We start from the raw sequence: 17,403 nt of genomic DNA, 5'->3' as shown, positions 1-17,403 counted from the left end.
GTTTTAATCTAGAAGGTGAACTTTTACTTTTTGTTAATTTAATATGTACTTAATTAATATAAATATACTTTTAATTTTTATTTAGGTATGAATATTAAAAATCATGTCATCAAATCATGCAAATATGATAATTAATATATCGTCATCAAATTATCAGCCGATATACAGTATAATATTTCGATATCAAACGTGACTAAAGACAGATTATGAACTATATTAACTGTAATTAAATTAACTTAATAACGATTATATAATTGTATTTATAATAAGGTCGTTTAAATGACACTTAACAATTTTTTTTACTTACAAATATTCGATAAAAAATTACTGAAACTTACAAATATTAGGTCCTTACATATGAAATTGGCGTTTTGTATAGGAGGAACAAAAAGTCGAATATTTTTAAATATAATATATTTAATTAATCAAAGTACGAACCATTGTTTTCTATGCACTTTTGCTATCTCATAGGTAGTTGATTGATTGATTGATGCCTTTACTACAAAAACCAGTCGGACGGGAATCAATAAAATCTGTGAAGGCGATTTGGACTGCCCCATCAGAGTTAAATTTTTTCCCTTGCAAGAAGTTGTCCAAATTTCGAAAAAAATGGTAATCTGTTGGAGCAAGTTCCGAGGAGTACGGAGGATGTCTTAGACATTCCAATTGAGGCTCTTCTAATTTGGTAGCCGTCTGTTGTGCAGTGTGTGGTCTAGCGTTGTCGTGAAGTAGCAGTGGCGTGGAGCGATTGACAGGCTAGGTTGTTTAGCCGCTAGCTTATCCATCATGGTTTGCAATTGCTGACAATAGACATCATCCGTAATAGTCTGGCCAGATTTGAGAAAACTGCAATGAACAATACCGGCACTAGTCCACCAAACGCTCACAAGTAACTTTTTTGGGGTTAATTTTCGCTTGAGGCAGGATTTGGCTGGCTGGCCAGGATCCAACCATTGCGCTGAGCGCTTCTGATTATCGTAAATAATCCATTTTTCATCACAGGTAATGATTCGGTTTAAATTACCTTCATTATTGTGCCGGTTCAGTAATGTAACGCAGCAGTCGACGCGCGTTTGCCGGTTTGCTTCAGTTAATTCATGAGGTACCCACCTTTCAAGCTTTTTAATCTTCCCAATTTCAAGTAAATTAAAACAGTTTTATCACTAACACCGCAGCTAACTCGGACGTGGTTTGCGATGGATCCGCTTCCACAATAGCCTTCAATACTTCATTATCAATTTGGGTCTCAGGCCGTCCGCGGGGCTTGTTCTGCAGGTCGAAATTTCCAAAACGAAAACGTTGGAACCAAAAACGAACTGTGTTTTCTTTTGCAACATGACCGCCATACACATCATTCACCCTTCGAATCGTTTCCGCAGCACAAGTGGCACGGCGGAACTCGTACTCGTAAATAATGCGATACTTTAAGTTATCCATTTTGTAAAATGAGTGACGCAAACAGAAAAAAACAGAAGAAAGAAACAAATGAATGACGGTCATCGAAGCACAAATACATGAGTAAATAGCTGTACAAATTTGAATTTGAAATTCCTAACCAAAGAGCAGGTATTTGAGGTCAAAGTGGCCAGTACGACAAAACGCCAATTTCGTATGTAAGGACCTAATATTACAATAATAAAATTATAATATAAACTTACCCTTCAGTAAGCGATAGAAGTCTCGAAACGACAGTGGAGCGATTAATTAAAATATAGTTTGTAAGGGCCAAACTGATATTTATCTGTAATACTGGCACCAGAATTTGAAGTAGTAACACACCCCAGGATCTAGTCCAGACCAACCATAACTTTAACCAAGTGGCCTTCACGTGCAGCCAGAGTAATCTGTGACCTGTCTCGTTTACTAATACTTTGTCCACTGAAAATTACAATTTTGATCAAATAAATTAAGCTTGGAATTCAAGTGGAGCTGGGTGACTACATAATAAGGTAACAATATCTATTTAGATTTAACACTCACTTGTTTTGCTATAGGATATGTCGAAGTGCGGTACTATGATTACAGTACCGTTATTCGTGATAAATTTGGTTTAACAATAAGAGTATAAAAACCAACGTTAAACAAAATTGATAAAAAAGGACTTACATCTCTCCAGAGACGAGACGTCGAAACCACTGTCTTTGAGATCATCAGAATTTTCGCCAAATGTCGTCGCATCCTCGGACAAAGAACTTATTTCTGTATCCGAACCCACACTAAAAGGATTTTAATGACATAAATACACGGTTTTGAATTTCGTCAAAGTGTGCCTTTTATCTAGTTATTAATTTTAAATGTATAAATGTATGTAAATAGTAAATATTTAAATTAGAACTGATATTTATTAGAGATTGCTTAATATTTCATTGTACATAAGAGTAACGTACATTTATTATTTAAATTTAAGGAATAATTTAATATAAAACTTTTAATATTATTTAGTAACTTACGACATAAAAACGTCTTCTAGAGACGTTGCAATTAACCCATAGTTTTTAAACTGAATGGAAGATCTGTTATTTTCCAAATCATTTAGCATTTCTTCGAACAATTCTCGGTTCGAGGTTGGTAGTCTATACGTTACTTCCACGGCTAAAACAGAGTAAAAGCAAATACAAATCTTAAAATTAGATTAAATTAAAATAGCGATGGAAATTAAAATTTTGTGAAGTCTTTGCGGAGAATTTATGGCGCCGATCACAGTACAATTAAGCCAAACTTATTATTAAGATTGTTCCATATTTTTTTGGATACTGTAATTTTCATATCATCTCTATTGCTTTGAGGAAAATATCCCTTTACTTTACAATGTATTCGAAAAGTCTATGTAGTCCAATGAATTGGTAGTAAGAAAATTTTACGTATAAAAATATTTGATTGCTGAATGAACTCCAATAAAAAAAACTCAAATGTCTGCTGAATCTGAACGCTTTTATTAATGAAGACAAAAGATGTATGGGCGGTCTTACTGCTAAAAGCAGTTTGTTTTAGATAGCTATAGTTATATTCAGAAACGTGTTCATATAGTTTGTTATATATGTTGGTATTTAACATACAATATCTCGAGAAACTATTCATAAAAAACAACTTAAGTAGTCATACATCTCTATCAAATGGTGTCTATAGTAAGATAACTAGTCTAATTAGATTTTCTATGTAATGTAATAATAATAAGGTAAAACATAACATTTCCTATATTAAATTATGAGTAATTTATTAGGCTGATATAGGTATTGGTATATTAAAATCTAAATAGATTGTTAATTTGATTAGATATGAGTTTCCAAAAAATTTAATCTACAGAAATAAATCTCTTGCGATAATAACATTACAATTAATTGAATCAATATTTGGACATCGGTCAATAGTTAGGTTAATTTTATGCAGTGTTGGCCTGCGTATTTAACACTCACGTACGGTGAACTAAAATATCGTGAGGAAATTATTTCTTAGCTCATACAGTCGAGCGCGCGTCAGACGCAAAACACTGATCACACAAACATGATCTAGATGCCCATTAGAAAAAACAAAAGATCACCAAATAGATACAGAAATCCAAGGCTCAGACCTAAACGGTTTAGGCGCGACTATTAATTCTCCTTATTTTAACAATTCCGCTTTCTTTAGCGCTTTCTTCGAGCGAGGAAAGCACCAGCTCTGGGGCCGCTGGTATTATCTACCAAGCGCCACATTAAATCTTTAATTAGTGCCCGTTCACTCAAGACCCCACGGATCAAGAGAGATGGAAGTTAGAGGAAAGACTCTTATATATGAGCCGTTTATTATTTCCGCCTGCTCTGGGGCGGCCCCAGCTTTTGTGCTAGTCCGCGGGAAGTGAGACGGGATACCACGTGTCTACACAAGTAGCATCCCATACCAAAGCCCATGCGTATAAAAATAATAATATTCATTATGACTTTTTAAAATTGAAAGTTACGTTCCTTTAGATTTAGAAAAAATTTAAAAATTATGTCAAACTTTATTAGCTAGTCTCGCGAGCTTTAACTAGATAGACAAAAACAAAAGAAATGCATCGTAACACGTCGTAATTTTAAAATGAATTCACTTACATCGGCTTAGGGGGTGTTGCCGGCTTTTAAGAGACTGGTACGCTAATGAAAATATGTTTTCATACATACCATCGTCATCCTTTGGAACACTATCAGGTAGATATTTGCAAATGATTTTAGTGCATACATCCAATTGGAATCCCTCTTCCTTAACAACCACAAGTGTATATCCTATTCCATAGTGCGTCTTCAAGAAGTAGGGTGAACCGATACATTGTAAGGCCCCATTCGACATAATAGCCACTCGATCACCCAAGTAATCAGCCTCGTCCATAAAATGTGTTGTCAGTATCATTGATCTACCTAAAATCATTTTGAAATAAATATTATTCAACACTTTCTATTTTAAATTAAATTGTATAACATTTTCTCTCCGTTTATATTTTTTGTATTTATTTAAAAAAGGTTTGCCAACGGGCATTATAGTAAAATCGGTACACACTTTAACATGCAAACACAGCAAGCCCTGTATTGACTATATCTAACAAACAGAACCCTTAGAAAGTATATGTCATCTAAAAAGGGGTACAATGCGATAAGTTATTGCAAAATTATATTCCTATAAAAAAATATATATGTATTAAATAATTAGTGACAGTAAAACAAAAATCTTATAATGAGGATATTAAAATATAGTTGTGTACGATTCACCTGACTTACTAGTCTGTACATAGTTTTCCAATCAAGGCCTAATATAAGGGAGTTTTTTATCTGGATAAAAGCGCTAATATTTTTTCGCTTCCGTGGTGGATATTACCTACTTTTATCACAATAAGAAAATAAGTAGTCATGAAGTATAAATACGTTTATTTGATATAGACAATATTTTTTGTTTTATCTTAAATCCAAATTAGAATAACAAACGTAGAAATGCGTTTCGGGATATGCATAACAGAACTGACTTAAAAATTTGGGATCATTTTTGATTTTATCATATGGTAAGATTAAAATTATGGTATATTACGTGATCGATGTGCTTCAATTGAAACATTTACTAACAACATCCACATTCGAATTACTTTTAATACCTAGTAACTTTTTTGAATAGATTTATAGTTCATATAAAAACCTTTTTTCTCTTTTTCCAAAAGGTTCCAAAGTGCTCTTCGGGAAGCCGGGTCCATGCCTGATGTAGGTTCATCTAATAAAACGACTCGAGCGCCTCCACAAAGCGCAATACCAACACATAAGCGCCGTTTTTGTCCACCCGATAGACCTTGCGATAAATAATTGCGCTAAAAATATTGTTTATTTTAATTATTAAGGTTGGTCATAGAACTTATATTTTCAATGGTATTCCTAAGAGTTAAACATGGCGCCAAAACCCGGTCCAACATAATCGCGCATGCGCTAAGACAGACGCTACTACAGATAATAAACATTGCAATGATAGAATAATGGGGAGCTTTTTTCTTAACTAGATTACAATCCTATTTTGTAACAGAAATTTTATTATTCTGTAGATTTCGATATAGTGTGTATATATATATTGAAACAGACCTGCTATCGAGCATTTCAATAAAATCTTACATCTAGAAACAAAGAAAGAATAATTCAAAACTTATTGCACACCTCATCGTACACTTTTAAAGTTAATGCTATTTTCAAAGTTATAGTGTTGCATTAACGATACCTTATAAGTATAAGTAGATACAAACTAAATTCGCGGAAAACGTCCTAAACAAACCCAAACTCACCTTTTCCTGCATTTCCAATTTTTCAATTAACATATTTATCTCGTCATCCAATTCCTTGCCACAGAACCCCTTAAGCCGCGCGAAGAACTCCAAATGCTCTCTAACAGTGAGCTCGTTAAATAGCACATTATGCTGCGGACATAAACCGAGGTGCGCGCGGGCAAGTTGCAACTGAGATGCTATGTTGTAGCCCGCTAATTTAACACTACCCCTTGTTAGTGAAACATTACCTTAAAAGGAAAATATTTATAAATATCATAATCGTTTTGATTTGACAACACTAAAGATGACATTGAGATAAAAGCACGCATTTGTCAAAGTTCAATGGAGTAGAAAGCATAAAGGTCACACGAACAGGTTGTTCGTGTAACCGATTGCGGGAAACAAAACGAACAGTGTTCCAAACCTAAAACCTTTTGTGTGATTTGACAGATGACAGTTTGGCGTTAAAACTCTTCTCTTTCTACGTGACTAGGGAAGGGCGAAAAAAGTCAGCAAAAGTCTAAAACACGTGAAATCGTGATTGGTCTGAAGATTCTATTCTGTCATTATGATACGTAATGCGGCATACGTCTAATTAATCTTATATTTCCAGTTTTAAATACACATACTGCAATATACAAAATAGTTTACCTGTTAACATGGATATTGTAGTCGATTTACCAGCTCCATTATGTCCGAGTAACACCGTAATTTGATCGTCGTATATATTTAAATTAACATTATTCACAGCTATGTTATTCCCGTACACTTTTGTTAAATTCTAAAAGGCAAAAGTTAAACTGACTGTACCAACCAAAGATAAAGGAATAAAACATTTCTTACTCAATTAACGCAATTTTATATTAAATAACTCGACGTGTCTACCGATGTCTCTCGTTAGCCACAATACCTGATAAATTCTTTAAAAAGTCCAGTTATATAAATAATTTACCTACTATCTGCTTAAAGTAGTGCGGGAGGTGGCGAGCAACCCAAGTGTTCTTCAAGAACTCGGGTTCTTTGTAACTAGGTGATATGTGCGACGGCGCATGTTTGCTTGAGATACCGACAGCTAGAACTAGTCTGTTGCACAGAGCCCCGTTAACAAAAACGTTACTCTATGGTCGTAGAGGGGGGTAACAGTAGTGATATTATCTATCCTATGTATTTAATATTAAATATTTTAGTATATTCTATTTTGAATTTCGACATTGTCTTACTGTAAGGATAATGTAGATATTTTTGTAAATATATAAATAATATTTAAAAAATCGGGTTTATTTTCGCTGATGAACATTTATTTTCATGTATAGTACTTTTTCGTTCGTTCATTCGTTACCGCCATATATTGTCGTTTTGTACGAATAATAATGAATACTTACGCTTATTTTTACACCAACTTCGTGCTCCTTTGGATCATCCTCTTTAACTATATGCATCTCATTATCCTCAACTTCTAAATCTGAAAACTTATTATTTTTCATAAATATGTTTCGAAATAAATATTTTATAACGAAGCGGTTTTTGACCTTACTCATTATTATTATAAATAATAGGAGTTTTCGACCATCGGAAGAGGATCTAATTGGTTTTAATTATAATTTATTTATCCACTCTCTCTCTATTTAAACTAAGTATAAATTAGTCCTAACCTATTGGTATATTCTAGCGATTTGTCTATGATAAAAAGAGCTTATCATAAATTTATCACATTGAGATATTAGTTTAAGTATTAATTATCACACTGTAGAACATCTTTAAATCGAACCTTGATAAGTCGAAAATCTTTATATATTTCCCTCTTAACTCGAAAAATTATTTTGGACTATCTCGAATATAATAATGTTTTATTTCACAACAACTCGACATTTGTAACTTATTACGTCAATAGTTCGACGAAAAACTATTGACATTAAAATTTCCTTTTTTGAAGTTATACTTCTTTTGGCGTGTTAGGGAAAAATGATGAGAGTAAATTTTTACGATGCGCGCGCACACCGTCACACAAAACCGACACCCAGAGGTTAGATATAGGCAACATTTTAGTTTCTTTTCAATATTTTTTTCTATTGTCGTTTTTTCTTTTTACGCCAAAGTTGTATAACTTCTAACGCGTGTACACACACGTTTTTTTTTCACCTCTCTAACTCAAAATTAGTTAGAATAAATCTTAACATTTACAAATCCAATCAATATCCGCCTAAGTCAAAATCTTCAATAAGTTGAAAATTCTATGACTCAAATTTATTGGCGAGTCTCGTGACAGTCCAGTTATAGCAGTTCTACTGTAAAACTAAGATAATATATACAACATAACATAACAGTTACAAACCTAAAATTTCCACTTTTGATGGGAACCAAAATGATTTCTGCAGTAAAAAGTACCAAGGTCTGGGTGTACCCCATGTTCCCGGTAAAACTTGCTCCAGATATAATGCCACAAGCATATATAGAATCGAATTAAATAACAACATGATTACGACGTGTCCAAAAAGGAATCGATTGGAATCCAGAGTATGAGTGCTGAAAAAACTGTCCCATGTCATACCTAAAACATTTATATTGTTTTACGCAAAAAAAATACAACGTAAAGGGTGAAAGTGTTTATCATTTTACTTTTTTGTCTTTTGTTAACGTTTTTTAAAGATATACATATGTTGGCTAATCGTGTAGTTTATTTTGCATTCTATGTTATTAGCGTTCTAAACCTTAGCATATATCGACTACATATATACTCAATGGTCTCGATGAAAATTTGTGCCGTTATCACAAGGCTTTCCAGAGTGTCCACTGCGATTGCGGGCGTACTGAGTGGTTGTATATCAACACGCACTATATCAAAATAGCTACACTATATCTATTTAGTTACATTTAGTTTTATCTTTATTTGTTTATGTTTTAATTTGTCTGCGTTTCAATGAATGTTACCTTCTTTTTAACCCTTAATTGTCGTTTTAATACAATACTATCGCAAAAAAAGTAATCAGTGAATGAAAGAAAAAGTTTGTTGTTGCCCTACTCTACTGTTTTTGGTGTAAAGATTAAAGAAACTTGTTGGCTGAAAGGTGTGTTACCAGGCCATAAAAAAAGGAAACTCGAGAGACTCTTTACATTCTCTGCTTTTATACAATTTTGAAATAACTTAATATTATATTAGATGCCTCCGCGAACTTCGTTTTGTCTTAATATGTTGTTTTACTTAGCCTGACTTTTTAGTAGCTAACCAACATTTGGATGATTTTGCTATGGTTACCTCTCTGTGCTGGAGACTGTTTTCATAAGTAAGTACTATTTAAAACTAAACGTTTTATATATTTTTTTTCCATAAAAACATTCCTCCGAGTTCGAGGTATAATAAAAAAATCTTTGAGTTTTGAACTTAGCAACAAATTTTTCGATTCATTTTTATTTATATAGAAAATACACATTTTTTTTAAAACTCTGTTTTAAAATGTCCATACTATGTTACGTAACACATACCATCTACACTCTCCTTGGAAATAAGTAACTGGAAACCATAAGACATGGCCGAGTTGAGGGCCACACAAGTCAGCGCTTGAAGAAAAGGTGGCACCTCAGTCTCCATGCTGAGGAGGAACGATGGCAGATACGTCAAGAACCATAATACACCAGTGAACAACGCCGCTGTACTTGCTATAAATAAATGATACTTAGACATATTATTATTATTAGGCTATGTGTAATCATCGAGTGAATAGCTTTATAAATATAGTAAAGTCTGTCAATATTAATTATATGCCTAGTATTTTGAGGAAGAAAATACATAGGTATTGTATTTTTGCTTTCCTCGCGTGAACCCCTCATTGGAGGGGAGCTCGATCCAGGCGAGCGAGTTTAATCAAGTAATAATCATGTACCTACTTAGTATAATCAACAAATACCTACCACTTATTTTATCTATATTGATAAAAATAACGATATAAGTATATACATCTGAAAGAAGCGAAAAGGGGAAAAATATTTCCGTTTGAGCGCTCTTATTCTCTTAAACGCGAGATAGATCCAAGGATCAAATTTTTTTCTTGCGCTATAACGCGTGTTAAACTACGCGTTTTGTCACGTTTCTCTATTTTCAAATTCACGAAAGTGATACAAAATATACCGGACGCATAGAGACGTCTATGAATACAATATATAAACATGCATAGTTTTATGTTATATAACTTAGTTTTGTTCCACACCTGTTTTAATAAATATGAACACATATATGTGTCTATATATATTCTAAACAACATTTTATTTATATTGAAAAATCACAATTCAAATAACCATCATGTTCTATATCAAAATTTAGCAACGGTTCAGGAGTTAAAGCATAACGAAATATATATATTGAATTTTGTTAAATTATACAACTATGGTATAAAATGTAGTCAATAATAACCAAACGTGTTGTATCCGAAAATATCACTCTTACCTTTACTGAAGAAGCCACTCATCATGAAACAGAAGAATATGGTACACGTCAAATACAGTGTTATAAAGAAGAGAAGAACGGTCCACGGTGTATTTGTAAACACTGCATATTCGCTAAAACCCTCCTTAGTTGTAAACCAATTTACCTAAAAAATGCTTAATATATAGTACTAATGGTATTTATCCAGTAATTACGTATTACAGTGGTAGCTAGTTAATACAATCAAAGGGAGGATATTAAAGTTTTATTACATAACAAACGAACGTATAAAATAAACTTATTTCTTGCAGTGTTATTATTTGCCAAACGTAAAATACAGTATAGGATAAGATTCAGAAACGAGACTATGACTCCCGTATGATAAATACGTCTTTGACAAACGAGAGTTACATTAGCATAACTTTATGAAAACCACAGAAAACTCACAAGTCTGTTCTAATATTTAGCTTACCTTAAGCAATACAACGAGAAGACCAGAAATGATAAACATATATACGAATTGTTTGAAAAACCACGCAATCCAATGCAACCATGTTGGGAGACCCATTATTTTCATTATTTCCTGAAAAAGAAAATACTTAGAAATACAATTATATTATACAAGTGGTTTTAATAAGCGCGGAAAGGGATCCGAGGTCGTAGCAGTGCTTAATTGTCATTTTTTATGCTGACAACACTACTACGTCGTGATAGACGGAAACCATCTTAATACTACCAAAATATTTTTTTTGTTCAGTATTTGTTCTTTAATAATATAATTAATAAAACTGTGATAATAAATGGCGCGGTAAAAAAGCAATAGTATATTTTCTGTGATCATATTAAGTATGCGAACGGTATATTGAATCTGTCAAAATAGTCCGAAAGGCAGATTATATAAAACATAATAAAGACTTAATAAAGACTTTCAATGATACAGGCTAAAATTAAATATCTCTATTGTATTCTGAATGCATATGGAAATGACACTAACACTTCGTACGCTTACAATATGATATGACACGTACATACCAATTATTGCCGGCCGTTAAAGATAAGTTGTTGAATTTATTCAAGCATGTTGTATCGATTGGTTTTTACCTTTAGAAGCGTTTTGTATTTCTGAATAAACATTACGATTGTCCTCAGTTTGATGCAAGTCACTATTGACGCCCGCAAAACGTTTTATAACGATAGTAAATATAACTAAAACAAGTCTTGTAAAATAAGCAATATCTATTTTCAAAATTAAATTTTAATACCGCAGATTATATTTTTGAGAGCCAGTAACGTTTTCAATGTTCTTGATCTTTCCAAATATAAATTATGTTCAATCCCTACGAATAAAAACCTTATTTTGTCCCTATTTACAAGAAATATTAAAAGAGAATGTGATAAAAAGATCTTAGTTTTCAAAAAGTTTCAATGCTAGATAGAGGAGCGATTACCAATTTTGTGAGCCCAGACGTACACGCAAGCCTTCTGGCAATGATAGTTTCAACGGTTTCACATAAAATGCTGTTGAATGTAAATGAGATGCTGTTGATAACAACCGACCAACTAGTCTGGCCATAGATACTTTTAACAAAATTGAAAATTTACAAAATATTGCATTTGAATTTAGAATCTATCATTTTATGTTTGTGTACCGAGCTATTAATAGGTACGAGACCTCTGTTTGTGACAGAAAACGATCTGGCCGCCCACTCGGCTGTTCGTAAAAAAAAGGTGGTGAAAGCAGTGAGGGAAAGAATTCGAAGAAATCTTGTCCGAAAGCAAAAGATTTACCTCGGGAGATGAAGATAACACCTAGAACTATTTGGTGTATTATAAAAGATGACTTAGGACTTGTAGCCTTTAAGAGATGTACTTTTCATTTCTTACCTGATATTTTAAAAAAGAATAGGGTGGTAAAGCCGAAACAACTACAAAAGCGGTACGCAAAGGGAGGCGCGTTAAAATGGTCCATCCAGCGAGACTCGGCGCCTGTTCATAAAGGTCTACTAGTCTTGGTTGGAAACGAACGTTTAGGACTTCATCAGAACTGAAGACTAGCCGTCGTCTAGTCCTGGTCTTAATCCGCTGGATTATGATTTATGGTCAGTTTTAGGGAGTACAGCTTGCTCTAAAAGCCATGATAATTTGGAGACCTTAAAACAATCCGTACGATTGGCAGTGAAGAATTTTCCCATGGAAGGAGGGCGTGCTTCTATTGACATCTATATTTTATATTTATGTATTAAACTAATACACTGTAATAAAAGTTATTTGCAATAAAAAATTATTATTTTTTACTTTGTTTCAGTATTTATGGCTAGACTATGTATTATAAAATTAAACAGAATATTATACAAACCTAACCTGACATCATACCTTTAGTTGTGACTCTTTCTCCAATGTAATTGCTCGAACAATATTAACAGCGGTATAACTGAAGCTAATCATAACAAACATAGGAAATAAAAGTTTAAGGGCATCCACAGCTAGGTCTTCAACGTATGCTGGATGTGGATATCTTTGTATGTTTATTTTGAAGTCACGTAAATTTCTATTTGTGAGACGAGATACTAATTCCATCGATATTGAATGTTGTAAGGCAATGAATAACTCGTTTACGTAGCCTGAAAGTATAAAAACGTGGAAAAAATAATCGACAACAGATACAGATTTTTTATAGGTATTATTACATAAGTAAATGTTGTATCATAAGAGACATTTACTTATTTGTCAAATCACGAAATCTCTCAAATTGTGTCAAAGTATTGCAACATATGAATTATTCATTATATAAAACACATTTTTCTAATTCGGAAGTCCGGGTAACAATATGTTCTCGACTTCAACAATAAAAAGTATAAATGGCGCCAAAATATTGACAGCAAACCACAGCGCATAAATATATTATTATTTTTAAATTACGGTGTAGCATTGTCTATTCGGACGATTTTATGGTTTCCAATAAATATTAAGCGATTTTCAAATTGAATTTACAAATAGATTGCAAGGTTGAAATGAATCCTTTTTCCCGATTTGCTAACTTAATTACCTGGTGAATTACCACCTTCCCATGAAAATGGGAATCTAGGGCCGGGTACTTGAAAAAATGGAAAAATATCGTCGGAATGCCATGTTCGACTACCAGTTGCGAAGAATGAATTCAACCTCGGTCTTTCAGGAAAACGTAAGACATATTTAACGTCACTTGGCAATTCTGCAATTCCTAAAAACAAATATTAGTAAAGTACCGTTGTCTTTGTACAGTCCTGCACGCGTTCTAAAAATTTTTAGATTTCAACAGGAAAACTTTCGTTTTGGTTATTAACCCATACGATACCTTTACAATTTAAAAGTATAATATCTTAAACCTATTTAACTCTTACTAATAATAAAAACTTAGCTATTTACAATACTTGTCAATTATATTTGATTATAAATTTAAAAACACGGGAGGAAATTGAAGGTACCAAAAAGTGTAGTCACCCCTGGGGGACACATTTTGTCGTCAATTAGTTAAATAAATGCGTCCAGAACAGACATCCTAAGATCGATATTAAAAAAAAACAGGAAAAACAGATAAAAGCTTGTACTAACCTGCTAATTCGTCATCAAATTCGACAGCAGCTAGTATCTTTCGTGTAAATACTTCATCTACATAAATGCTTCTGAGATCATGACTATTGCTATATGGACGAACTTTAACAAGAAACTTTGCGATTTCAATAATAAATGAATTATTTAAGTTTATATCGGGCGGTATTTCCGGAAAATCGGGGATCTGTGAGATGATTAGATCTAAAATATCTCTGATGTTGTCAACAAATAAATTGACACAGGCCGTTCGAATTACTTCTTCTAATATTGGATTTTCTGGCGAGTAAGCTATCGAGATTTCGCTTAAATTCATGCCTGATCTGAAAACAACATTATAGGTATACAAAGTTGTCGTAGCACTCAGCTACGAATATTAATAACAGATAGGAATATTTCCCGCCCTTAGTTAAGGATAGCATACAGTTCAAACAATAATAATGCGCACGGGCAATTTCTTTTTTCAAGTTTGAAGTTATACACAGTTTACGTAAATTCAGTGATGTGAATTATAGTGAATCAAGTCATCATTGGAGTGTTTAATTTCCTACTTTAAGAACCAGATCAACTAGCCCTTACACTTGTAACATCCAACAGCTACGACGATCCCTTCAATGTTTAGTTATTTTACGACGTGATACCAAAGAACATCAGCGCTGCGGATATTAAGATTACTACATCGAATTCGCAAACGAACACTGGATCAGTATCGCTATTGGAACTTACAGAGTGCCGCTGCGGCGCAGCTCTAGGGATGATAATCTATTTATCAAAATTCTTAGTAGTTGTTCATAATCCACATCGAAGGTCGAATTTTAATTGAATGATAATAACTTTATCAAAACACTGAATAAATAAAACTCAAATTATGAATCATCTACAATTCCTTTTTTTTATAATCTAAGAATACTCGTTGTATTAATTTAAAAAAAAAACTTATTGTTTATAACGCTTCTGTGCTTTAACTAAATCCTAATCTATTATCTATGTTATCAATATAGATAATTGACATTGGCTTAAAGGTCTCGTTACCAGGCCATAAAATTATTAAAAAAAAAAAAAAAGATAATTGACAATTCTAGGTTCTACATTCTATCATTGTAAAAAGGTCCTAAATCCACGCTGAATAAAAGTTTAGTTTATTAAAATAACAATAATTGTACTTACAGAACAGGCAAAGAGAAATTTAAAGTATGCGCTGCTATTGGGGGATAATGTATGACATCCCGTTTAACTGGTTCTATTTCCAAACGAACTATCAATACCAGTGCCATGGTTCCCACAGGTAGGACCAGTTCAAGTATGGTCTGCCATGGATGTCTCCATTGTTGTAAAAAGTTCTTCCATATCAATAATCGGAATTTTGTGAACGCTGTCGCAGTGGACCTATCTCTTTTTACACGCATTGTTGGTTTATACACGTCGTTCGGGCTGGCTCATTCCAATACAAAATATAACCAAACGTTTATCTATAAATCAAGAAAACAAGCAATCTCTTCAGCAAATTAAATATTAGACCAATACAGCGGAAATTTTTAAATTTTCAGATCACTATCTACAAGCAATACACCAATACACACCATGCTGCCATGGTCAATATATATATGCTAGTCAGGTACAAATCAACGTTCAGTATTTTTAATAAACCTTGGAATTACTTATTACCAAATAAATCTATTTGAAAAACGCACTTTGTAGTTACTTTTTGTATATAAAATATACTAAATCTAAGAAGATCTGTGAAGTATTAGAGGCCTCAAAATATTTTACGCTCGAGAGTAGAACCCTGGAGGGGTTTATTTTTACCTAGTCCAGCCATACGTTCTGTTACAAATGAAAATGTATTTTTATTAAAGAAGTAATATTATTAAAATTTATACCTACCTAAAAATAAAACAATATTCTATTCGAAATGGCCACCTTTAGCTTTCATACAAGCCTTCTGTATCTGTTTGGCCACGAGTCTATGGATTTAGGCCCTGTTTCCAGGGGAAATTTCGCCACTGCCTGCTCCAAAGATTTTATAAGTGACTCAATTTCGCCTTGTCGTTTAGAGCAGGTCTCTAAAACTGGCCATAACTTGAAATCTATAGGGTTGAGGTCTGGGCTAGATGAGGGCCAGTCATCAGCTCTTATAAAGACCGGCTGCCCATGCCTGGCTTGAAACCAACGTTCCTGGTTAGATCGTGGCTTGTGACCAGGTGCAGAATCCTGCTGGAAAGTTCAAGGTATATTTTTAAAAAGTGTATAGCTGAGAGGTTTCACAACATGATCCAAGACTGTATCTTCATACACTTTGGCTGAACTTTTCACTTCTTTTTACAAAAATGTATCTTTTTGTTTGCAAGAAACCATCACTTACGCAGGATGATGACAACGTTTAGCTTCTTCAGGACTGTGTACGCTACACTTAATTTTTTTTTTATTATGAAGATTGATTTAGGGTATGTCCTGTATTTCGACGATAAGCACCGAGCTTCAGGTCTTGTGTTATAATACGCGACAAAGTCTGGCTTTAACAGTATAACAGACTTTTGTAGTTCTGACAGCACGCGGCAGCCCCAATTTTTTCTGGTGGTTGTATATGTTGATAGTACGATATACATACGGCTGATACCGAGCTTTTGAAATGTCTGGAATATGACCGACGGCTCCATATCCACTTTGTGAAAGGCTATCACTGCCTACTTTCTTTAACACCCCATCCCATATCGTAACTTGATAATGAACACGAAAAAATATTTAAAATGGCGCAAAATCGAAAGAAGTTTTTAAAATAACATACATACGTGTTCCAAATTCAAAATAATAAAAAAGTTGAAAAAAAAATGCATTTTCATTTGTAACAGAACTTATGGTATGGTATAATATTATATATAACTACGGTCTAGTTATATATAATATTCCTAAATAGAAGATACTTAAATTTAGTATAGGTACCTATTATCAATTTAATTACAGAATTGGTATTCGAAACTATGTATATAAAATCCAGAAAATCGATACAGGTAATAAATTCGGCTGGTGACCTTCTAGTATACCTTACACATAGATGGGCAGAGGCAATTGAGTCCAAGGGGGAGGCGCTAGCGGTTAGTTTGGACATAGCGAAAGCCTTCGATCGGGTGTGGCACAAAGCAATGCTCTCGAAGCTTCCAGCCTACGGGCTTCCCGAGAAATTATGCGACTGGATCTCCAGCTTTCTGGCCGATCGGAGCATCAAAGTCGTCGTCGACGGAGCATGTTCCGACCTTAAACCCGTCAATGCTGGGGTCCCACAAGGCTGTGTTCTATCCCCGACCCTGTTTCGATATCACTGGAGATACTCTTTACACTAGCCGGGCAGGTATTTCTCGGGCAGTTGTCAATGAGTACCGGAACAAACTTGTGTCTGAAGTCGAAACTCTACTACGTGGAGTCTCGGACTGGGGTAGACTAAACCTAGTCCCATTTAACCCCAAGAAGACACAAGTTTGCGCGTTTTCCCCGAAAAAAATGCCCTTTGTCGCTACTCTTCTTTTCGAAAACACTCTTCTTGAAGCCACAGCCAGCATCGGAATAATTGGCGTTGACATATCGAACGACGTTCAGTTTCGCGGTCATTTGGAAGGAAAGGCTAAATTAGCCTCCAAAAAGCTTGGTGTGCTCA

The 17,403-nt window shown here is 33.8% G+C and overlaps 1 protein-coding gene across 2 annotated transcripts in view; it reads right to left on the bottom strand.

Moving 5' to 3' along the window:
- Nucleotides 1-17,403, bottom strand: part of LOC123714926 (phospholipid-transporting ATPase ABCA3-like) — a 30,997-nt gene that overhangs the window by 11,007 nt on the left and 2,587 nt on the right. The window contains exons 1-17 of one of the 2 annotated variants that reach the window (XM_045669598.1): nucleotides 15,639-15,840; nucleotides 14,922-15,223; nucleotides 13,758-14,077; nucleotides 13,213-13,386; nucleotides 12,540-12,787; nucleotides 10,639-10,749; nucleotides 10,188-10,332; nucleotides 9,230-9,403; nucleotides 8,082-8,297; nucleotides 7,132-7,211; nucleotides 6,401-6,530; nucleotides 5,768-5,997; nucleotides 5,140-5,305; nucleotides 4,140-4,373; nucleotides 2,451-2,592; nucleotides 2,107-2,216; nucleotides 1,659-1,878 (exon numbers count right to left, since the gene is read on the bottom strand). In XM_045669598.1, coding sequence (XP_045525554.1) covers nucleotides 1,659-1,878; nucleotides 2,107-2,216; nucleotides 2,451-2,592; nucleotides 4,140-4,373; nucleotides 5,140-5,305; nucleotides 5,768-5,997; nucleotides 6,401-6,530; nucleotides 7,132-7,211; nucleotides 8,082-8,297; nucleotides 9,230-9,403; nucleotides 10,188-10,332; nucleotides 10,639-10,749; nucleotides 12,540-12,787; nucleotides 13,213-13,386; nucleotides 13,758-14,077; nucleotides 14,922-15,160 — 2,939 coding nt within the window. In that variant the 5' untranslated portion in view covers nucleotides 15,161-15,223; nucleotides 15,639-15,840. Of the gene's footprint in view, nucleotides 1-1,658; nucleotides 1,879-2,106; nucleotides 2,217-2,450; nucleotides 2,593-4,139; nucleotides 4,374-5,139; nucleotides 5,306-5,767; nucleotides 5,998-6,400; nucleotides 6,531-7,131; nucleotides 7,212-8,081; nucleotides 8,298-9,229; nucleotides 9,404-10,187; nucleotides 10,333-10,638; nucleotides 10,750-12,539; nucleotides 12,788-13,212; nucleotides 13,387-13,757; nucleotides 14,078-14,921; nucleotides 15,224-15,638; nucleotides 15,841-17,403 lie in introns of those variants that run through there. The other variant, XM_045669597.1, reaches the window with a different exon arrangement.

Source organism: Pieris brassicae, chromosome 10 (genome assembly GCF_905147105.1).
Source record: "Pieris brassicae chromosome 10, ilPieBrab1.1, whole genome shotgun sequence".
In the NCBI taxonomy this organism is placed as follows: domain Eukaryota; kingdom Metazoa; phylum Arthropoda; class Insecta; order Lepidoptera; family Pieridae; genus Pieris; species Pieris brassicae.
This window is presented reverse-complemented; position numbering and strand designations above follow the sequence as displayed.